The sequence below is a fragment of the Solea senegalensis genome, unplaced genomic scaffold, assembly GCF_019176455.1.
Source record: "Solea senegalensis isolate Sse05_10M unplaced genomic scaffold, IFAPA_SoseM_1 scf7180000015564, whole genome shotgun sequence".
Taxonomy (NCBI): Eukaryota; Metazoa; Chordata; class Actinopteri; order Pleuronectiformes; family Soleidae; genus Solea; species Solea senegalensis.
This window is the reverse complement of record NW_025321361.1, coordinates 42,149-65,733: the sequence shown is the minus strand read 5'-3', so window position 1 is coordinate 65,733 and position 23,585 is coordinate 42,149. Positions and strand designations below refer to the sequence as shown.

At 46.7% G+C, this 23,585-nt stretch overlaps 2 protein-coding genes across 4 annotated transcripts; both read right to left on the bottom strand.

Moving 5' to 3' along the window:
• Positions 1-438: 438 nt before the first annotated feature.
• Positions 439-19,476, bottom strand: nup160 (nucleoporin 160). Its single transcript, XM_044017523.1, has 35 exons — positions 19,394-19,476; positions 17,834-17,976; positions 15,188-15,293; positions 14,908-15,118; positions 13,282-13,504; positions 12,625-12,815; positions 12,309-12,545; positions 12,118-12,215; positions 10,935-11,019; positions 10,747-10,815; positions 10,594-10,677; positions 10,323-10,493; positions 9,615-9,714; positions 9,363-9,525; positions 8,790-8,920; positions 8,552-8,712; positions 8,256-8,392; positions 8,106-8,176; positions 7,814-7,949; positions 7,488-7,557; positions 4,056-4,154; positions 3,833-3,955; positions 3,574-3,669; positions 3,067-3,161; positions 2,893-2,989; positions 2,673-2,778; positions 2,411-2,571; positions 2,271-2,331; positions 2,084-2,194; positions 1,840-1,963; positions 1,319-1,420; positions 1,053-1,194; positions 847-972; positions 666-764; positions 439-589 (listed from the first exon to the last, which is right to left on the bottom strand). The coding sequence occupies exons 1-35, from the start codon at positions 19,474-19,476 to the stop codon at positions 503-505; spliced, it is 4,299 nt and encodes a 1,432-aa protein (XP_043873458.1). The 3' UTR covers positions 439-502.
• On the bottom strand, positions 18,955-23,409 carry LOC122762341 (fibroblast growth factor receptor substrate 2-like). 3 transcript variants are annotated; one of them, XM_044017531.1, is made up of 7 exons: positions 22,999-23,409; positions 21,891-21,983; positions 21,689-21,779; positions 21,416-21,602; positions 20,883-21,017; positions 20,621-20,784; positions 18,955-20,524 (listed from the first exon to the last, which is right to left on the bottom strand). In XM_044017531.1, the coding sequence occupies exons 3-7, from the start codon at positions 21,752-21,754 to the stop codon at positions 19,496-19,498; spliced, it is 1,581 nt and encodes a 526-aa protein (XP_043873466.1). In that variant the 5' UTR covers positions 21,755-21,779; positions 21,891-21,983; positions 22,999-23,409; the 3' UTR covers positions 18,955-19,495. The 3 variants fall into 3 exon arrangements, with proteins under 3 accessions (XP_043873466.1, XP_043873468.1, XP_043873467.1); XM_044017533.1 differs by having other exon boundaries at positions 21,891-21,958; XM_044017532.1 differs by having other exon boundaries at positions 23,006-23,409.
• Positions 23,410-23,585: the final 176 nt, after the last annotated feature.

The window sequence follows — 23,585 nt, the reverse complement described above, 5'->3', positions numbered from 1 at the left end:
CTCCTCATGTGGCCGACATTTTTGAAGGAGACATTTGTGACATCCCACAAATGTTTGTCTTTTTTATAAAACTTTATTAACACGAGAATGGTGGATCAATAATCACCATTTCATTATAAGTCATTTCAGCAAATTCTTCATATGATTGATTCTTATTTAGTGGATTAAAGATTATTTTTGCTGATGTGCTGATTGTAAACAATGAATAAATGCACGAATGAATGAATGGTCACAGAAACCTAAGGACATTTGTCTCAGTGTGAGACCAGGATTACACTCGACTGTGGCAGTAAAGGCTCGTTTCCAAGGTTACATGGTCCATTCATTAAAAAAATTCATTTTTCATTCATCATTCATTTCTCACTGAAATAATCCAGATTAAACACCTTTTATCGTAATCATGTGACCAAAGTTGAAAGAAACCAGTGGAAACAGTGAAAGAGTGAAAAAGTTTAATGAAAAAGTACAAAGGAGAAGTCTGACTGACACAAGGAGGAGGAGTCTATGACTGACAGGCGAGCCTGCGATGCGTGCTCGTGGCCAGCAGGTGGTGATATTCGTCCAGTTTGTCCCGAACTTTATTATAAACCTGAAGACAAAAAGAAAAAAGTCCTGTAATATCGGTCAGGTGACAGGGTCATGTGACCTCACACACAACAACTCACACTGCTGCTGGTCTGAGTGTCTGCGAGCTTCTGCAACAGCTGATCAATGGACGTGTACGGAAGCCACGCCTCCGACAACGAGGTCGCAGAGAGGGGGCGCTGCAGGAAACGCAAACAACAACATCATCAAAATAAGCATCGCCATGACGTCATCGCGACCGGACAGGGCATGGGACCTTACCTCGATTCCAAAGTCGGCGTGTCCTCGTCCCAGGACGGCATCCACGTAGTCGATGACGAGGTCGGACGCCGTGTCCAGGAGGTCAAAGTTCAGGTAGAGACGCAACAGAGAGGACGCGTCCACAGCCTGAGAGACAAACACAAAGCATGATGGGAAAAGCAACAACCACCTGATTATTGATCAGTGTTGATTGGCTGCCGTCTCACCTTATATGACTTAACCAGCCAATCAGGGAGCGGGACGCCGTGAGACAGCAGCTTACTGAGGACACAGCGATGGAACCCAGCGTTTGGACACGGAAACCTGTCCAGGTACGAGGACAAGAGACGCCACGCTTCATCTGTGGCACTGTGGACAAACACACAGGACACACGTGTGTCTCGCACAAAGACATGGGACTCGTGTGAGACACGAGAGACACTACGCTTCGTCTGTGGACAAACATGCGAGTCAAACATGAATAAAAACACACCTGGATTCTTTAGTGTTGACGACAGATGACAGCTGGTTATTAGCCAACCAGCTCCAAGCTTCATTCTGAGACTCCTCCCCCCCAAACTGAAGTCGGATGCACCTGACACACACACACACAGAGTGTAATTATCATAGAGAAGCTACTGCTGCATTATTTTCATAATAATCCATTAATCTGTCAATTTTCCTGATTAATTAATTGATTAATGGTTTGGTCCATAAAACAGAAAACCTTAAATGTTGACGGTTGTTCGTCAAACGTGGAAATGATGACGTTCTCAAATGTCAAGTCATTGAAAGTCAATCATTTTGGTAATGATTGACTTTCAATGACTTTGTTGTTTTATTTTAGGAAGCAAAGAAATGACGAAAAGATTCTCATTTAAGAAATCTTATTTTAATCATGAAAAAACCTTGAATTGTCAATGATTTGATTATTAATCGATGAACTGTTTCAGCTCTAAATAAGTGTTAAAGTATAAAACAGCTGCTGGTTCATGTGATAGAATGTGAACTCACTTAAAGCTCAAACCCTCAAAGACAGGAGACAGGTTGAGGTCAAAGGTCAGACACAGAGACACAGCTGAGTCAAAAAGACCCGACTGGACAAGCAAAGACACCATCTCCACCGCTGAGGCACTTCCTGTCCACAGGAGACAGACAGACAGGTCATAGGTGTGCCAGGTTATGGACGTGTAGACATGTTGGACACGTGGGGTGTGTGGGATGCGTTGGACATGTTGGATGTGTGGGACGTGTGTACCTGCGATGGCTGCAGATGGTGGGTGGTGCTGGGCGAGTGTCAGGCGACTGCAAGACAGGAAGTACTCCTTCTCCAGGTCCTTCAGTTCCAGGATGTCCACCTGACGCTTGACTGCAGCAGGAAACAGACGTTAGACAGTCCAGCAGAGGGCGCTGTGTGTGTGTGTGTGTGTGTGAGAGAGAAAGACCTGGTTCAGAGGGAAACTCGCCGTCACTGTTTCTCTTTGGAGACGCTCCCGCACGCTCATACTGCAAACAAAAAAACACACATGTGATTTGATATCAACACACAATACACACATGTCTCCATTATGGTTGTCATGGTTACCATGGTGCCACAGGCGGGCTGGACGATCCACGCATACTCTGGTCTGATGAGACGGAGACAGTTGAGCGCTGCGAGGTAACAGTTCACCTGTTTCTGAAGACCAAGGAGAGTCCGGACCTCACGACCAAGACGCATCGCCAACTCACACATGACTGTCCCCGCTACACACACACACACACAGAGAGACAGCGACTTACAATAAGTGACACAGTGTTGCCGAGTCAGTGTTGCCGAGTCAGTTCTGCCGAGTCAGCGCCATTACCTTTCCTGTAGTTGTGTCTGTTGATGTGGAAAGCGTACAGCAGCTCATAGTAGTTATGAGTCAGCAGATCCAAACCTCGGGCTCTTGACTCAATGATGCCAACGACCTGATGTAATTACCAAAGATACCGTCGTCATGGTTACAGCAGAGTGGCCAGGTACATGACAGTTATGGTGTGTGAGTTTGTGGCAGGACAAAGGTCAGGGGTCAGAGGTCTCACCTCATCATGCAGGTTGACATATGAAAACTGAACCAAATCCTGGAGCTGAGAACGTTCACAGAGAACCACCACGAGCTGACGGAGACAATCCAGCTGCCTGTGATGACATCACAGTCCTATGAGTGAGTGAGTGAGTGAGTGTGTGTGAGTGTGTGAGTGTGTGTGTGCAAATACATGCTGTTATCAGGATTCTGGCTCAGAGCTTCATAAGCTTCACTGTTGTGTCCAAGATCCAGATGATGCTTGAAGATCCGCGTCCACAGCGCCGCCTGTGTTCACAGAGAGATAGTGCAGGTGCTGAAGATCACATTTAGTGCAGAGAATTATCAGCTGTCTGCTGTGAGCCACACGACGGCCCGTCCACGCTCTGCGACTCCAACAAACTGGACCGCACACTTTGTTATCGGCTCACAGTAAGAGGCAGAAATGTACTGGGCAGAGTTTGGTTAAGGTTCTGTGTTTTATAAACTTTCCTTTGTGTTGAACGTGTTGGATTGCGCACCCACATTTTTGTATTTATTTTACCGTTAACTGTTTGTATTTTGTTTACACGTTTATTAATTCCCTTCTCACGCCATGCGATCACGTAGTGAGATAGTTTTCTTTGATCGAGGTCAGCAAAGTCACAAAAAACAAAGACCAGGAGAGACCGATTCTCTGTTCCTGTCAGGCGACTCTTACCTGGCTGCTGACGTCATTAACAGCTTCTGTTATGGCCAGAGAAGACAGTTGGATGACAAGCTCAGGAAGACCGACGTCCTCCAACAGCCGCAGCACCTGACCACACACACGCGCACACACACACGATGTGACAGTATGACACGTATGTGATGAAAAAGAACTGCACATGTGCTGGATGAACGGCTAAACTATAGCATAAAGCATCATCAAGACTAGAAAAGCACCTAAACAGAGGAGTGTGTGTGTGTCAGGTTACTACCTTGTTGTAGTACTGTAATCTTTGGGAGGAGGCGGCAACTTCTTCATCCTCGGGGCCTGTAAGTCTCATCAGAAACTCCTCCTTCTCCACCTCAGTCACTGCTTCCTGGAAACACTGGAGAGCCTGGTGAAACACACACACACACACACACACCATGTGACAGTTTGTAACCATAACAACAGGTTTGTGCTGACATCAGCGCTCACTCAGAGTGATGACTCACCTTATGACCTTCACCGTTGGCCAAGTAACACTGACCCAGCATGAAGCGACACGAGCCAATGTTCACCTGACACCACGGACCAATCAGACGCACGTACTCCTGACAACAGGAAATACAGGTGAGACACAGTGTATTTACACTCACTCACACACGGGCCCTTTCTCTATGGCCGTTTCTCAATATTGGGAAGTATATACTTGAGAAGTACGCTGGGAGTATATACTTGCCAAGTACGGGAGTACACAAGTATGTGGTTGTTTCTCAATACTCAAGTATGTATGTAACTTCATTTATTAATATATTTCTATTAAAATATACAATACAAATAATACAATGTGGAAAATAGATATATTACAGCATTGCAGAAAAGTGTATATGTATATATATACACATATACACACACACACACACACATATATATACATATATACACAGTGCCTTGTGAAAGTATCCGGCCCCCTTGAGCCACATTTGAGGCTTCAAACATAAAGTTATAAAATTGAATTTTTTTGTCAAGAATCAACAAGTGGGACACAATCATGAAGTGGAACCAAATTTATTGGATAATTTATACTTTTTTAACAAATAAGTGGGGTGTGCAATATTATTCGGCCCCCTTGCGTTAATACTTTGTAGCGCCACCTTTTGCTGCAATTACAGCTGCAAGTGGCTTGGGATATGTCTCTATCAGTTTTGCACATGGAGAGACTGGAATTCTTGCCCATTTTTCCCTGCAAAACAGCTTAAGCACCGTGAGGTTGGATGGAGAGCGTTTGTGAACAGCAGTCTTCAGCTCTTTCCACAGATTCTCGATTGGATTCAGGTCTGGACTTTGACTGGGCCATTCTAACACCTGGATACGTTTATTTGTGAACCATTCCATTGTAGATTTGGCTTTATGTTTAGGATCATTGTCCTGTTGGAAGATAAATCTCCGTCCCAGTCTCAGGTCTTTTGCAGACTCCAACAGGTTTTCTTCCAGAATGGTCCTGTATTTGGCTCCATCCATCTTCCCATCAATTTTAACCATCTTCCCTGTCCCTGCTGAAGAAAAGCAGGCCCAAACCATGATGCTGCCGCCACCATGTTTGACAGTGGGGATGGTGTGTTCAGGGTGATGAGCTGTGTTGCTTTTACGTCAAACATATCGTTTTGCATTGTGGCCAAAAAGTTCAATTTTGGTGTCATCTGACCAGAGCACCTTCTTCCACATGTTTGGTGTGTCTCCCAGGTGGCTTGTGGCAAACATTAAACCAGACTTTTTATGGATTTCTTTGAGAAATGGCTTTCTTCTTGCCACTCTTCCATAAAGGCCAGATTTGTGCAGTGTACGACTGATTGTTGTCCTATGGACAGACTCTCCCACCTCAGCTGTAGATCTCTGCAGTTCATCCAGAGTGATCATGGGCCTCTTGGCTGCATCTCTGATCAGTCTTCTCCTTGTTCGAGATGAAAGTTTGGAGGGACGGCCGGGTCTTGGTAGATTTGCAGTGGTCTGATACGGCCAGTATCTATAGTTATGCGTACTTGCGTATTCCCATATTTGTGAAATGTCATCGGCCTCAGTCCAAGTTCTGTTCCAATTCGACAGTTCTCATACCCGGAAGTGTTCTGGCTTCGCCCATTTTACCAAGTATGCATTGGCTGGTGAATTGAGTGTACTCGGCGGAACACAGCAGCAGAACATCCAAATATAAAACTAAAATAAATATTTTTCTCTGTCCCGGAACAAGGTTTTAAGATCATTTGAGGCGAGAAATTAGTCATTTAGAAATCAAACATGTAGTTTGTGTATTAAAGGGGACATATTAGACCCTATTTCCCCCATTAAAATAGTTCCCTGGTGTCCTAATGAACATGTCAGTGACATGCTTTGGTCAAAATACCATAAGGATGAAGCATCATAGCAGTTCAATAACCCTGCTAAACCCGCCCCTTTCAGAACGCTCGATTTTCATGCACGGTCCCTTTATGTGCAAATGAGACACAGGCAAACACACACCCACTTCTTCCAGGGGATTTCTGATTTGTCCTCTTTACAGCGCTTTACAGCTCTATTCCTCTCCCCCTCCCTCCACTAGTTCTCTGACAATATCAACATGGCAGCGTGCGCAGAAAACAGCGAGAGTGCAGTCACAGGAAGAGACGTCCTACATAAGGATCGAGCGGAACACTGTCCAACTGTAAATCAGTTAAAAATACTTAGGAACAGCACCGCTGATCGCCAGTGGCGCGAGGCGAGCTGCATAAACGGCCACTGTATGTTACTGTATCAGACCGGTGACTGTGCTCCGGAGACCTCGCCACCGCTGACCAGCTCCGGTGCTCCAGCGATCAGCGGTGCTGTCCCTAAGTATCCATGTGTTGGAGGTCTGTTCCTGTGACGGCACTCACACATACAGCGACAGTTTAGGCAGCTCGCTGCTCGCCAGCGGTGCTGTCCCTATGCCCCTAACTGATTTTCACAGAGAGTGCAGCACCACTGATCGCAAGCGGTCAGCTGCTTTATGTGACTGTATCAGACTGAGTCTGTGTTCCAGTCATGGAGGACGTACTAAACAAATATTTTTAATTAGGACGTGTCAGAATGGTCAGTTATGAGCTCTGTGTGACCTTTTCTTAACAATGTGTGTGTTTGTACGTCGGTGAAATACGTCCCCTGACTAAATACGGCGACCGCTGGCCGCAGTCTGATGCGAAGTGGTGCAAACACACGTTTGCTGACTTTATCCGGCACATTAGCTTCATATATAAAATCCTCTGTAAAACACTGTGCTCCACTTTGCAGCCACCAACAGCACACTTGACCTCCGTGTTGACATAATACCGCTCTTACTGGGCGTGCAGAGGACCACGGTGTTCACCAGAAGTGGATCACAAATATGAACAGAGGGGACTTTGTTCCCAACAGCAAGAGCACAATAACTTTGGGTTAACACTCCTCTATCTCAATGAACAGGAAGCAGCTAGCTTAACACAGTGAAAAGTAATGTCAGCTAAGATATCTTCGCTTAGCTAGCTCACATCAGACGCCTCTATCAAGGCTGCCGTGGTCACGCAGAGTAAATTAACTCAATGTGGTTTTATTGTGGACTATGACATAAATTGCTCTAACGAGGGCTAACTAATGACCTCAATGTAAACATCAAGTAGCTGAGTTAATCAACAACCACTCACATTACTGTCATTGACTGTCTGTCATTTTACATTTCATTGTCATCTGCTGCTAAGTTACCTATAAAATCATCATTTGCTTCTGAGCCTAAGATTAGAATGAATATCCAGACCTGCAGCAGAAGTGAGCGTGACCACTGTGCAGAACACAGCAGGCCGGCAGGCAATGACAGACCACATGCCACCACGGTAATGGCGGCGCCACTAGACGCTGGATTGGTCGATACATTTTCTTCATGACATCATCATTAAACTCACCTGCAGCTGTGTGTACTGACAGTTGGTCATCAGACATTCAGGAAACTGGAAACCAGGGTTACTGGGCCAACTGGACACCAGTTAAGAACCAATACTAATCAATAATCAAATCACACAGATGTAATATTGTTGCTTGTTACCATTAAATAAAGTGTTGAAAATGTTTGCCTTTATTCAGCTAGTTTACAGAGCAGCCACCACCATGGCCGACATGAGTCAACTCTGACAAAAACAAATGTGTTAAATGCATGTGATTTGATTGGCTGACGCTCACACTGCCCTCTGCTGCACGCAGTGACACACTACAGTCAGTGTTTGAAGGATACAGCAGCTGAGCCAGCAGGTGGACCATGCTGGAGATCATGTGACTCCAGACCAGCTGCCCACAGTCCATCTGACATATGATGAGTTTCCTCGCCACAGTTTGATAGAAGAGCTCCAACACAGTCTGAGGACTGAGCACTGAAAACATACAAATACAGGTGTTTACCAACATGCACACTGAGCACTGGATGATTTTCATTTCAACAGAACCAAAACCCTGTCTTTAAACGGGCTTTGAAATAATGCAGTGACGCATTGGACGACAGATTTTCACTCTGGAGTGACATCACTGACCTGACATGTTGCTGGATAGAGGCGGAGTGTCACGCAGCTCCAACACAGTGAGGTGCTGAAGGTTAGCGTCTCTGAAGCAACACAGGTCAAAGATCAAGTCACGGGTGGTCAAAGATCAACTCACGGGTCATCACATGCACACACACTTACATGATGTCAACAGGGACGGAGGACGCCAGGCTCTGACTGACGTGTTGGAGGATGTGATAGGACGAGAGGAGCTGAACGCTGCGAGGGATCAGTTCCTGCTGGAGATGCAGCGGGTGAGCCCCACCCCCCGGGAACACCTGACACACACACACACACACACACACAGTAACATCACTGTGAAGATGGCGATGAGCTCATTTGCATTGTGTATGTCTGTGGTGATTTAAGGGAGTGGCCAGGTCGACATGCAAGCCAATTACAGGCAGAGGGAGGCGGGGGCGTGTGTGTGCACGTACATTGTCCCCACAGTGCACGAAGAGCTTCTGCAGGATGAGCATGTCCCTGCAGAGCCGAGCTCTGGTCATGGCGATGTGAGCGACAGCCTGACAGACGAGCGACGCGGCAACGCTGCTGCCATACAGCTGCGACACACTGATCCTCGTGTTCAGGTTCCGTCCTGCAGGTCAAACACACACACACACGTTGACCAGGAAACTTAACAAAGTCACACTGTGGGACATTCCGGCATTTTACCGTGTGTGACGGCTCCTTCTGTGATGTCACCATCAGTCTCCAGGTCCAGCTCCCTTTGCAGGACCATCATAGCCGCTGTGGGGTTCCTGATGTCGTGCAGTATGTTCTGGATGTCATCCATCACGTCATCACTGACCAAACCATGATGTGACATCATCATTAAACTACAGGCTCACTTCCTGTCTGTGTCATCACACGATGAAGAACATTTCAACCGTTATGATCACATGAATTAAATCTTGTGTTCTTCTGACATCGTTTTCAGTTCAGGTCAACACCGCCCCCTACAGTCCACAGCTCAACTTCTCCCTCCTCAGTGTCGTCCCCCCCCCACCCCCAAGTCTCATCCGTCCTCCTCCTCCTCCTCCTCCTGCCCCTCAGTCTCACCCCTCCACCTCAGTCTCACCCCCTCCTCCCCCTCAGTTCCTGGGGCAGCAGTGGTTAAAGTCACTGATTTTCTCTGTGGACCTTGGTGTGGGAGAGTTAGTGGTTTATGTAACAGTGACATAAAGATGTGATCATGTGACCTAGATATGGTAAGTGACCTTTACTAATTTAAGATTGTCAGCTGACCTGTCAGACAGCAGCTTCTCCAGGATAACTTCAGCCGCTCGTGCTGGAGACTCCAGATGTTCCAGAGCTTTCTCCATCTCATGGGCCATTGGACCAGAAACAGCATCACTGATGAGATGCAGACAGTGGACAAGCTGCAGGACATCCCGGGCTACTTCTGGGTCTGACACACACACACACACACACGATCATCATGATGATGATGATGATAATCATGTCATGTGACAATCTGCTGATAATAGCAGTGGTTACCTTCAGTGACTGGCGTCTCCTCCTCAGAGAAAAGAAATTGGTCACTACACAGATAAAGATGGTCGACAGCAAAACACGGCAGGAGGAAGGAGATCAGGCCCTGGAGCACGGATCCAACACAAACATCACAGCTGGTTACCGTTCACATTCAAATCTTTGGACAAACAAATAAAGTTTAAGTTGTGAAGTATAAGAAAAGGAGTTCCAACTTCTCCATTTCAACATGGAACATTACTGCAAGTATCATTTCAATGCTGTTGGTGAATCCCTGGACGTTTTATTCACAGAACGGGAACATTTGAAAAAGGCCGTCCGTGGGTTTTGTCATATGAATAATGCAAATGATTACAACATTAGGACAGGAAAAAAAACAATGAAATAGCTACCTATCATTAACAAATGAGTTCCACGAATACGATGAGGTCATAGCTCCACCTCACCTATCATCATACTCTTGTATGACAGTGTTGCCAATAATGAAAAGTAACTCCAGACCTTTTATCACATCATACACACCTGAATGTAAACTGAAGTTGATGATGGTGATGATGGTAAACTGATGTTTACATTCATGTTTACTACTAACCAAGATGGGTTAGGGTTAGGACTGACAGCAGTATCTGACACCAATAAGTTACTTTAAATCAATGTTGTCCAGTAAAGGAATTATTGGGTCAGGACCATGGACAGTGTTCTCAGTGCTCTCACCTTCTTGAGAAGACAGGCGAGACCTGTGTGGCAGCTGACACTCAGACCCAGCGGCGTGGAAACTGATTCCTGGTACTGCAGACAGACAGAGTAGAACTTGGACCAGAACTCCACCTGCAGCTGACGGTACTCCTCCTGGGAGAACTCAAACTCTGTGATGCTGCTCTGCAGCTAAAGGAGACAGGATATGATGTCGAGTCAAGATTAAATTAGTTACTTTGTAACACACACACACACACACACACACACAAAAACAAAACTAATGTTTTACCTCCATCTCCACAGAAACAGTCACCTCCTTCTTCAGAGTGTCCCAGGAAACATCAGTGAGTCTGTCTGAGCCACGACGGTAGATCTGAAACACACCCTCATATTATCATCTTCATCATCATCACCATCATCACCATCATCACCATGTTCTCACCTGTAGAGCCTTCACAATGGCTGAAGCTGTGAACTTCATAGGATTGAAGAGAACGTCCAGGTACGTCTCCTGTTCTCACACACACACACACACAGTCTTTACTTATCTATATGTTTACTATTTTAAACAGGATCAGACATGAGGTCAGAGGTTAGCACCGAGGTCAGAGACGGTGTGTGTGGTCTTACTCTGGGATCCTGGTCTACTCCGACATGAACCTCTTCTTCTGGTGGAGGCTGAACAAACACCTGGTTCCACTGAGCTGCACAGTTACTGTAACACACACACACACAATTACTGTAATACACACACACAGCATAGATACAACACAATACAAATACTAATATGCTTAAAGTGGACATATTATACCCTATTTCCCCCATTAAAATAGTTCCCTGGTGTCCTAATGAACATGTCATGTCAGTGACATGCTTTGGTCAAAATACCATAAGGATGAAGCATCATAGCAGTTCAATAACCCTGCTAAACCCGCCCCTTTCAGAACGCGCGGTTTTCGTGCATGGTCCCTTTATATGCAAATGAGACACAGGCAAACACACACCCACTTCTTCCAGGGGGTTTCTGATTTGTCCCCTTTACAGCGCTTTACAGCTCTATTCGTCTCCCCCTCCCTCCACTAGTTCTGACAATATCAACATGGCAGCGTGCGCAGAAAACAGTGAGAGTGCCGTCACAGGAAGAGACGTCCTACGTAAGGATGGAGCCGAACACTGTCCAACTGTAAATCAGTTAAAAACACTTAGGAACAGCACCGCTGCACCACATAGAGTGCAGCGCCGCTGATGGCCAGCGGCGAGCTGCATAAACAGCTGCTGTACGTGACTGTATCAGACAGAGTCAGAATGGTCAGTTGTTTGTACGTCGGTGAAATGCGGTTGCTGACTAAATACGGCGACCACTGGCAGCAGTCTGATGTGAAGTGGTGCGAACACACGTTTGCTGACTTTATCCGGCACATTAGCTTCATACATAAAATCCTCTGTAAAACACTGTGCTCCACTGTGCAGCCACCAACAGCACACTTGTCCCTCCGCGTTGACATAATAGCGCTCTTCCTCCCTCGCCTGCACTCTCGCAGGGACAAGGTGGAGCTAAGGTGGAGCTTGCGAAGTAAACTTACTGGTGGGGCGGTAACATTCACGGTGAAATGCGCATGCTGCCGTCATAAGCGCAGAATTCAACATGGAGTGTTTTATCGCCTATACTTACACTAAGGGGGACCACGAAAACATGACTGAGTATTCTTTTTCCACACTTTGGCGTCTGGTAGGGCCCAAATATAAGTATTGAAATGGTTAAAAAGTTGATTTTGCATAATATGTCCCCTTTAATATCATGTGACCAACTGACTGTTGGAAGTTGATGTATTTGACGACTGTGGTGTTGGATTCGTCCACCAAGAGCGCCCAGACGTCTGTGGAGGTGAGCTGGAAATCCACCAGAGTCTCCTGCACAAAGAGATCAAGACACGTTGGTTGACACGTCGGACATCATCAAGACACGTCAGACGTTTTTGTTGTTTATCTGCCTGTTTTTTTCACCTGTGTGCTGTTGAGCGTGGACATGTGTTCCAGGTTGTAGCGGTTGTTGTCAGTGGCGACTAGCTGCAGGACAGTGAACTGTGCTTGCTCAGGTGTCGACAGGTAAGCGCACAGTAACAGGCCGGTGGAGGCGGAGACAGTCAGCCGGAGTCGGTGACCCTGAGCGGACACTCGCGTCGGACCTTTAGTCGCCGGCATGTGCTCCAACATGTCCAGCTCCAGCAGACACGTCTGCTCCTGCACACACAACAACACACGTTAACACATGGAGCGACCTTGAGGTCAACTGTTGTTAGATATGAGACCAGAGTCTGACCCTCAAGGACCACATGCGCAGTCTGTGATCCTGACACAGCGCAAAGATGAACGAGTCGTCCTCCACCTCTCTGACTGCCAGGCTGACAGCCAGGTCTGCGGCGCTGTGTTCACCACGGATCGCCGTGGGCATCCAGCCCGAAATCCTCTTCATCACCGAGCTCCTCTTCAACTCCACCACGGCCATGGCGCCTACGGGGGGGGGAGCCAAGTGATTAACACGCAAGGCACCATTTCAACAGAACAAGCGTGACATGTATGATCTACAACAGCATCAGAGGGTGTAGACAATAAAATCTTGATCTCGATCTCGATTCACAACTACACGTGATCTCAGTGAAGTCTTTACGTCACGTGATCTCAGTGAAGTCTTTACGTCAGGTGATTCAATAACAATAAGCACAGTGTGCAGGGCCATGTTCAGGCTCTTTACTTGAACGCCTAACTGAATGTTTCTTATCTTTTGTTCGATTCATGAAAAAAATCTTTCTACATTTTTGTTTCATGTTTTGTATCACTACGAGACCACGCCCCCTCACAGCTCCACTTCCTCCCCTCGGACCACTTCTTGGGCGGCGTTTACTGCAGAGGAGGGGTTTAGTTATGTTTGTTTACATTTAACACTAACTTAGCATCATGTGACATGTTAACGTGTTACCTCGAGTGTCATGAGGCTGCAGAGTCAGCACCACGATGCCCCCTGCAGGTGAAGCCAGGGCATAGTGGGCATGTCCCTGGTGACTCAGCCAGACGGCAGACATGCTGGGAGTTCCTGTGAGTCCTGCTGAGCTGGGGATGATGGCGCTGTGGGCGGAGTCCTGCAGACTCAGCTTTCCTACATCAGTGAAGACAGACTGTAGGTGGAGCTCTGTGACCAGCTCCTGTAGGGGGCAGAGAAGAGCACGTTAGTGTCCTTACTTATAGGTCAGACACCTAGAGGTCAATCAGGTTCAGACTCTTTTCCACCAGCTCCACTCGCCTCACCACGCCACGCCACTAGCATAGTACCTGATACCACGTACTATTTTTAGTACCTGCTCAGGCGAGGTTCCAAAAGCAAGCTGAGTAGGTAACTATGCGATGATTGGTCAGACTGCCAGCCACTGACTGGCCAGAGTCCCGTCACAGGAAGAGACATCCCACACACAAATCAAGCCGAGCACTTTTCCGATGTTTTGCAATTGAATAAATATCTGGTTGCCATGAATACTGGCAAGTTTGATAAAGTATTTTAACATGTTTTCTTTTATTATGGCAGCTCTTAGTAGAGCTTGTCAGGTATTGTTTCTCATATCTGTTGTGTAGTTTTATTGTGAAGGGAAGTGGCGCGGTTGTTGTTGCCGGGAGGAAGGGTTGTTGACTTTATTTACGTACCCAGTATAGACGCCTTTATCTCGGTTACAGTAACTTTGGCAGGGTATTATTTTTATTTATGTTCGTGTTTGTAATTTATGATCCAAACTTTCTCACAGGAGTTTAGTGAGTTGAGGGAGTTAAACTGTACTTTCATTTAGTTACACACTTGCTACAAGTGGTAAAGGTTTCTAAAAACCTTTACTTGTAGTTGGTTACTTGTGTCTTATGTTTGGAGGTAAAACATGTTTTGAAAATAAAGGAAGACATTAAAAAATTCAGCTGGCATGATTTTCATTCTGTACAAACTTTTATCATCTCAGAAACTTTTTTTTTGGTGGAGGAAACATTGCGGTTCAACCATACATGTTTGAACCAGAGTCCGAACCTGAACAAGTGGAAGCTACGGAAAACGTATGTAGACAGCAACAGGACGTGTCAGACTGGTCAGTTATGAGCTCTATTTGACCTTTCTTAAAAATGTGTGTTTGTACGTCGGTGAAATACGGTCGCTGACTAAACACGGTGGCTCCCCTTCACTCTCGCATTTTATAGGGACAAGGTGGAGCTAAGGTGGAGCTCTCCATGTAAACTTCCTGGTGGGGTGGCAACATTCGCGGTGAGATGCTTACACTAAGGGGGACCACGAAAAAAGGACTGAGTATTCTTTGTCCACAATTTGGCGACTGGTAGGGCCTCCAGAGTCCCAAATATAAGTATTAAAATCATTAAAAAGTTGATTTTGCATAATATGTCCCCTTTAAAGGTGAATCAGGGTCAGATTTGGAGGTGAATCAGGGTCAGACTCTTAAAGGTGAATCAGGGTCAGACTCTTAAAGGTGAATCAGGATCAGATTTGGAGGTTAATCAGGGTCAGACTCTTAAAGGTGAATCAGGGTCAGATTTGGAGGTTAATCAGGGTCAGACTCACGCTGCGGTACATGCGTGTAGGGTGTGGCAGCACCAGCCTGTACACGCTCTGATTGGTGCAGATGAGGATGATGACATGGTTGAGGGTCTCATGAATGGCCACACCCCCTGGGAGAAGGGTGCAGTTGGTGAAGCGGAGTCTGACGGCGTTGTTGAGCAGGTTAGCGTCCAGAGACTGTTCCATCAGCTGCAGGGAATCACCCGACGTTGACCTGAAAGGAGGAAGTCAGGAGGCGTGTCCAACATAGCCATACCTGTGTGTTTGTGTGTGTTTGTCTCACCAGTGTATGAATCTGTTGCTAGTGACTGAAAGCAGCTTCCCACTCTCCTCATAATGGAATGCTCCAGCACTATCTGGAAACCTGAGGCCGCCAGGAAGAGGAACACCTGCACGCACGCACACGCATGCACACGCATGCACACGCGCACACACACACACACACACACACACACACACAATGATCATTTCCTTTCATAAACCATAGATTTGTTAATCCCAACAATCACATTTTGCTTGTGTAAACAGTCTGTCTCTCTGGGCTTCAATGTGTTACATTTTCAGATCAAATCTTCAAAATCAATTGGATCAAACATTATTTATAAGAATTGCCAAAGATTCTTCATTTCAAATCTATTTTTAGTGCCTCCAGTTTTTGCTTTTCTGTCACTTCAAGTGTGACAAACTTCCCCTCAAACTTTCTGACTTCCAAAAACAAGCACTCCAAGCTTGGATAATGGTTTCCAAACACAACTTCTCTCCCCGCTCGGATCTGCAATAATAAATAAGTATCGTCTCAAAACAAGTATCTGGCCCTGCTAACATCCCAGGATGGCTGATCAAGGAGTGCGCAGACCAGCTGGCCCGCGTGCTCACAGACATCTTCAACACGTCACTGATCCAGGCCGCTGTCCCCCCGTGATTTAAGTCTGCCACGATCATCCCAGTGCCCAAGAAACCAACCATCACATGCCTTTATCATTTTCTCCCTGTTGCACTAACAACGACCATCATGAAGTGCTTCGAGCGGGTGGTTAAGGACCACATCATTTCCATACTGCCTCCATCATATGACCTGCTCCAGTTTGCGTACCAACCTAACCGCTCCACTGAGGACACCATCTCCACTGCTCTCTATCTGAGCCTGGAGCGCCTGGAGGACAAGAACACCCACGTGCGGATGCTGTTTCTGGACTTCAGCTCAGCATTCAACACGATCATCCCCCAGGACCTGGTACACAAATCATCCTAAAAGTCCATAACAAATCAGTTCAGCCACTGCTGAGAGCGCAGGGTTTGATTGTTTTCCTGAGCTCTACAAAGCGGAAAGGCACTTCCGTTGACTAATGACGTCACTGGCGAATCTCACCACTCCTGTAAACAGCAGCGCCTCCGAGTCCAGGCACATCTGGTGACGTACTTTCAGCCACAGAAGAAGAACTACTCCCGTTGCAGCTGCTGAGCGTATCGGTTGAGAACATGTGGAAAAAAGGTTCAGCGAGTGTTTGCTCTGTTCTGGGTTGTGATAAACAATAGCAGACGCTCCACAAGCTCCCCGCCAATGAGCAAATAAAAGCTCAGTGGAAATATTTCAAATTTGATGGGAATATCCCCGCTACATTTCCCAAATACCTCCATGTATGCGGCAACCACTTCACGGAGGATTGTCACACAAACTTCGGGCAATATAAAGCAGGACACAGCACCAAACTTCGCCTAAAGGAAGGAACAGTGCCAACAGTACGTGCTGGGTTACCTGAAGCAAAAGTAAGTATTATTTACAACCTGTAAAATCACAAGACAGTGGGAAAGCTCTCGTTGGCTGGCCAAAGACAGTTCGTGTTCTGCGGGTGTGGTTTTGGTCTGAAACAGCACGGCTGACAAGCGCGTCAGTGATGAGACATTTACATCGGCTCGTTTGCAGCGACGAGGAGGTTTTTGACCATAAAAACGACTTCATGTTTATAAGTACACCTCCATATTAGGTGTTAGGGTATATCTCACATATAAGTGAGATAGGACCATGCTATGGCCTCGTACAAAGTCTTTGTGAGGGTTTTGGATTCATTTTCTCTTGTTCTAATAAACTAGTTTTAAAAGATATGGTCTTCTTTCTAAACTGAAACTCTAATTCAAAATCTGTTACTTATTTGGTTGAATTGATGTCCTACAGGAATATCCATCCATAGCCATAAAATGACAGTTTATTTTATGTAGAGCTGCGATACCTTTATGACTATGTCTCTGAAGTTACATCAAACAAAAAGCCATAAAAGCAGGTCAAACTTCAAAAAGGATTATTAAAAATCTGTAGCAGAATTTAGATTTGAGCTGCAATCACAGTTGATTGATCTGTGGATTATTTTAATTGACTGTAGAATGATGTGAAAATGTGTGTTCTGAATGAATGAAAATCATAATAGTTAATAACTATGTTACTGTATTGTTATAAATCCCTTGTACACGATTGATTTACTTTAAATGTCCTACATTTGCTTGAACTCATTTTGTTATTTGTTATAATTTGTGTCCGTGTATTGTTAAGTGTTGCAATGTTTGATCAGACTGTTTTTGCTTTTCATCACAGACGTTAAAGTGTCACGTGGAAACACAACAACGTTTTTGATGTCATCAGAACTCATAGCTTAACTCATAGCTCTTAGCTTAAGCTAACAGGCAAAAGCTAACTAACCGGAGCTAATTGGGCGCAGCCGTCAATGAGCGCGTATTGATGCGTGGGTCTACTGTAGCGCCCTCAGGTGTTTGAACGCGACCGTTAGCCGAGCACGTGACCATCCCAGCGGCTACGGCGCCAAGAGCGTGTTAGCGTTAGCTGCTAATTGAGATTAGCATGTGTTGTCGGTCAGATCTCGCGCTGACACGGGCGTTTGTGTGTGAGTGTGTGCGCGTGTGAGAGCAGCACATTTACCGGTGTTCACGGTGACGTCTCTGAAGCGGCGAACACTTTCCCGCTCAAAGCCGCACACCTCCATGTAGCTGCGCTCAAGAGCCGCCGCAGCCGCCGCCATCTTATCCGCCAGTGAAGTGACGTCAGTGAGCAGAGGACGCGCACTGCGCGTTCACATTCTTAAAGACACACAAGCGTCTCATTCCAATATCATGGATGTAGCTCCGCCCTCTCTGCCTTGAAGACATGTTTTTCCGGTGGTCATTCGTGGTACTGCAACAAAAGAAATACTCACGTGGCCCCAAAAGCAATTTTCCCATTGAGCCCAACAGTAAAAGAGACACCTGTTAAGTGTCAACAGGACACATGGGGACATGGACACAAACGTATATATTACTTTATATGTTACGTACGTATATATATATACATATATAGATACACATGTACACACACACAAGGACATGGGGACGCAAGGACAAGGGAATTGAGTACCACCTGCCAGGGGTGGGGTGGGACTTGTGACCATGGTGTCTCTGCACACGGAGTACCGGTCTTAACCACTGAGCTACCCCACACCCACTTGACTTGATTCCATGTCTGCAAAAAGTCGGCAGAGGAAACAGACGAGTGAGAAAATGTCAGATGAAATGTTCCAGCAGAAACAAGTGAACCTTATGTTAAATAGAGGTTAATAGGGGTCAGATATTGAGGTTAATCTGGGTCAGATATGGAGGTTAATCTGGGTCAGATTTGGAGGTTAATAGGGGTCAGATATGGAGGTTAATAGGGGTCAGATCTGGAGGTTAATCAGGGTCAGATTTGGAGGTTAATCAGGGTCAGATTTGGAGTTTAATCGTTACCATGGAAACAGCTACCGGGTGTTCTTTTTGTCTCATTAAACACAATAACAATAAAACACAGGACAATACAAGCTGACTGTGGAGAGTCTAGCTCCACCCCTTCCCTACCATTACTGTGGCTGTAATTTTGTTTCTCAGGGAAACAAAGGTATCTGATCATTTCCATGCAAACACGTCCACACAAACCCCATCAAAGATGGACGTGTGCGTCGTACAGGTTCTGACAATCACAGCTCAGTAATACGTTGTCATCCTTATGCTAAGCTAACATTTAGACAAATATTGAATAGACCAGGTGATTTATTGATCACTGATCAGACCGATCAGAGAAAAACATTTCAGCAAAAAACATTTTGTGCAAAAAATACAAACTATGAATATTTATTATCAAAACTGTTAGCGACCAATCGTCAGTTCATTTGTTTATAAAAATGTGTAACCACCAGGAAGTGACATCATGTATGAGGCGGGGCAGGAGGCGTGTCCTCCACAGATACAAATAAAAACAGACATTTATTGTACATACGCGTACCATGTGACTTACAGCAGCATGTGGTGACTCGTATAAAAGGCTAACTGGAATGCTTTGTTCAGTAATACTGATCTGTACCATACAAACATCAAGATGGACGCCGCCCACGCTCAGCGACACACGTCGCCACTGCTCTCTGACCCGTGGCCAACTTCATTTTTCAGGGTCGACCTCAGCAGGTGACCTCACAGGAAGTCCTGTTGGCCTGGATCAGGTGGAGTCTGTGGGTGGGTCGTCGGCGGCGGCGTGACCTGCAGCAGCAGCGGTGTCATCACCGGCGAACAGGAAGTGTCACGCAGAGTTCTTGGTCGGCAGCTCTGTGCTGTTGTGTCTCGTCTTGCGTGACGTGCCGTCGTCCCGTGGCCGAGCCTTCTGCAGGTTGGACATGGCTGCGGTGCGCTCGATGTCGATGAGGGCGTAAAGCTCGGTGCGGCGGGTGGGCGTGGTGGGCGGCAGCGGGGAGGTGGGTGTGCGTGGTGTGTGAGGGTTGCTGCCGTCAGAGGCGCCTCTGTTGGCCACGCTGCTGTCCATCTCCACCTCGATGTAGTTGAGCGTTTTGGGTGGGTCAGGTTGACCCGGCAGCGGCGGCCGGCGGAAGTCAAAGTTAAAGATGGTGGGTGCGTCAGAGCGGCGCCGGGCCGTGTCCGGGCGGTGCGCACTGAGCGGCGCCGTCACATTCTCTGTGTTGACGTAGTTGTGCGAGGACTCGAGGGCGGCGGACAGCGGGTGGGAGAAGGAGTGGTGCAGCAGACTGTGGTGATTGTAACCGTTGAGCGACGGCGTCTTCATGGCGCCGCAGCCATTCTCCTCCTCCTCCGCGCTCGGCTTCCTCGCCTCCCACACCGGTGGCAGTGCCGGCAGGTTCTCGTAGTCCAGCAGGGCGGTGCGTCGCTGAGCCGAGTTGTTGACATTCTGCAGGTCGGGTGTGAGAGGGGGCGGGCGGTGGCGACGCGGAGCCGTCGATGGATTAGAGGCGGGGCTATTGGAGTGCTGGGGGACCGGGTCGGGTTTGGCAGCAGCCTCAACGTGACCGTTAGTTTCTGGTGGCTCCGCCTCTTTCTGTTCCTGCTGCCGTTTCTCCATGAGCTGTCTCTGGACGGGGGTGGGGCCGAGCACGAAGCGCACGCCCTGAGGCTCCAGCAGTACCTGAGGCTCCGACTGTGGGGGCGGAGCCAGGGGCTCGCTGCGAACCCTGGGGGGAGGAGGGGGAGTGGGAGGAGCCTGTGATTGAGGAGAGGTGGGGCTTTCCAGAGGGGTGGTGACAGTCAGAGGGCTGTTCTGGTCGTCAAGGAGACCGGTGGTGTTTACATAGGTGTGAATCTGGACACACACACACACAAACACACAGTGATTGATTATGGTATTGATCAGAGTAAACAGTGATTGATTATGTTATTGATCAGTGTAATTTCTCACCGCATCCTCAGTCACCAGCAGGGGGTGTGTGGACTCCTCCCCCACTGAGGGCAGACGGGTGCTGGCCACAGACGGGTGACGGGTGGAGGGGTGAGACGGAGCCTCACCAAAAGACGGGATCCTGGTCACACCGTTAGGAAGTGTGGGTACAGAGTAACCCTGAGCTGATACACACACACACAGGAATTTTAATAATACTGTAAATATAGAATATGTATTTAATCCCATAATATGCAAGAACAACGATGATGTTGTTAAGTACCTGCAGGAGTGTGCACCCCCTGCTGGCTAGGCTCCAGCACTGCCTCTTCCACCACACTGATGCTATGACTGTGCATCACCTCTTGCAGCATGTTAAAGATCTCCTCTGCACGAGCACATTTGAACGCAAAGATACCTGAGGGGAAGGAGGGGGGAGAGAGACCACTGTTTTAATAAAAGATTATATCACAGGACATTTTCTTCTATTAAAAAGATGGATTATAGGATTATAATCCACAGGTTGACAACTGTCCACCTGCACTTGCCTGCTTTACACTAGAGGAGCATTTAATTCAGAAACTCTTCTGAAGTCTCATTAGTCAAAGAGGTTCAGACCGAGGTTACATTAGAGGAAATGTTCTGTCTGTGTCTCTGTACAAAGATTCTAAACATTCATGATCAGTGTGTAGCGTAATAGTCGACTTTCAAAAATGACTCCTCACTAACTTGCTTTTCATAACACTTGTTGGTATCTCTGTGTGTGTGTGTGTGTGTGTGTGTGTGCGTGTGTGCATGCGTGTGCGTGAGTAGTACCTTGCCCTGTCTGGCATCGCCGTCCACTCTCAAAGGAGAAAAGGTTGGAGTCGTAGCCGTAGCGACGCAGGCACAGATATGGCCACCTGACATTGTCACGCCGATGGGTGTGGAGGACGAGCTCGGTGTCGGTCAGCTCCATCACACCAGAGCCCAGCTCATTCCCATCATCATCCACATTGATCACCTGGACACACACACACACACACACACACAGGTCAGATACTGATATCACACACAGTCCTAAGAATGTGCAACAGAGTGAGCGCTCACCTTGAATTTAGTTTGATGATTATCTGGGATCGACTCTTTCTCTGGACAGCTTAAACAGCTACCCATGGTTCTTCACAGCACCATGTGACATCTGCAACACACGTGACATCACACAGTCAACGCGCACAAACACCATGTTACATTTGCAACACAGGTGACATCACATAGTCAACGCCCACAAACACCCGGAGACAAGTCTCACCTAGATCCTGCCTCCAGTAGCTCTGGTCCCATCCTCAGAGCCCGGGGGACGCTCATGCTTTAGTTTCTCTGCAAACATCAACACAACTGCAAACTAACAAACACACACATGAACAAATGCTGATCAGTTAACAAACATAAACTAATGAGACACATACATCAGTTGAGATTGGCACAGCACCCCCTGTGGCCCTCATGTGGAGGATAAAGCGGTAGAAGATGAATATTTATTATTGTTCTTGTAAATTTTCTCAGAATGTTGTCACATAGATTAATCTCATTTTTAGAGAGAGGGTTATTCCACGATGACTCCTATTTTTCAGTATGGTCAGTGTCAGAAGAGGCTGCCCTCTGGTGGTGAGGTAAAAACTCACACTTACTGTATGTGATCACGTGACCTCTGCATCACATTATACACATATACCAATAACTAATAATAGTTCAGTAATGATATCGATATTGATCCCAAAAGTCTGTTACAATGTAATCAAGACCTAAAACGTGACAGAGCATCACAGTAAGATGAGATGAAATAATCCTTTATTTATTATTTACATTGTCGCAGCCGCAGAGACAGTAAAGATAAAAGGTAAAAAAAATAATAACCATGCATTTCCACACATGTTAAAGTACAATATAGAAGAATATTGACAGTAAGACGATGACAAGTTCAAATAGAAAGAACATTATAGACATTAAATGAGAACAATGTGGCCTTAAGATGTAAATCTTATTTACATTTAACTATAATACAGTTAATGTTTCATTGATCATATCTACAATTCAACTATACTTCAGATTATCACCATGGTGACAACACGGACACCAGCTGTGTGTGTGTGTGTGTGTGTGTGTGCGTGACACTCATGAACACAACAAACACACCAAGTTTAACCACCTCTGATTTACTCATCTGCACTAAGATGACCAACCACTCTAACTAATTAACTAACAAACACTCAATCACTGAGAGAGAGAGAAGCTAACACTGAGCTAAGCTAACGCGTATTTCTGCTGGTTAGCTCAGAGGCTAATGTAGCTCCACAGAGCGACACTACCTGGTCTCTCGTCCCTTTAAACACTTTAAAAACGGTCTCGGTCATACTCACCACGCACCGTCTGTGAGTTCGGCCAGAGCTCGGTGAAGATTCACCGCGGAACCAGCTCGTCTTAGTCCAGGACAGACGGAGGCAGCTAAGCTAACGTTAGCCGCTGCTACACCCGCAGATCCTCCATCTTTCCTCTGCGCTGCCAGAGCGCCAAAAAAAAACAATCACAACTTCTTTCAAAGCTCTGTAACGCCCCCGTCAGAGCCACCGACACCCAGAAAAACAGCTCTCATCCATCCACACACCACAGGCTTCACTGCGGGCCGGAGACGTCCGTCGAAACGCGCTTATTTGCCGCAGAAAATCAAGTTTTTGATGGTAATGTTAGCCAGCGAGGCTAATCACTGCAGCTAAACTTCCGACACTTCCAATGTGCTGGAGCCCTACCGCACTGCGCATGCGCAAAGGAAGAGAACACTGAGTACCCTGAACGCACCTCAGAGTACTCTGATATACACGAGTACCCTGAACGCACCTCATACTACTCTGAAATACACCGAGTACCCTGAACGCACCTCAGACTACTCTGAACTACACGAGTACCCTGAACGCAACTCATTGTACTCTGAAATACACGAGTACCCTGA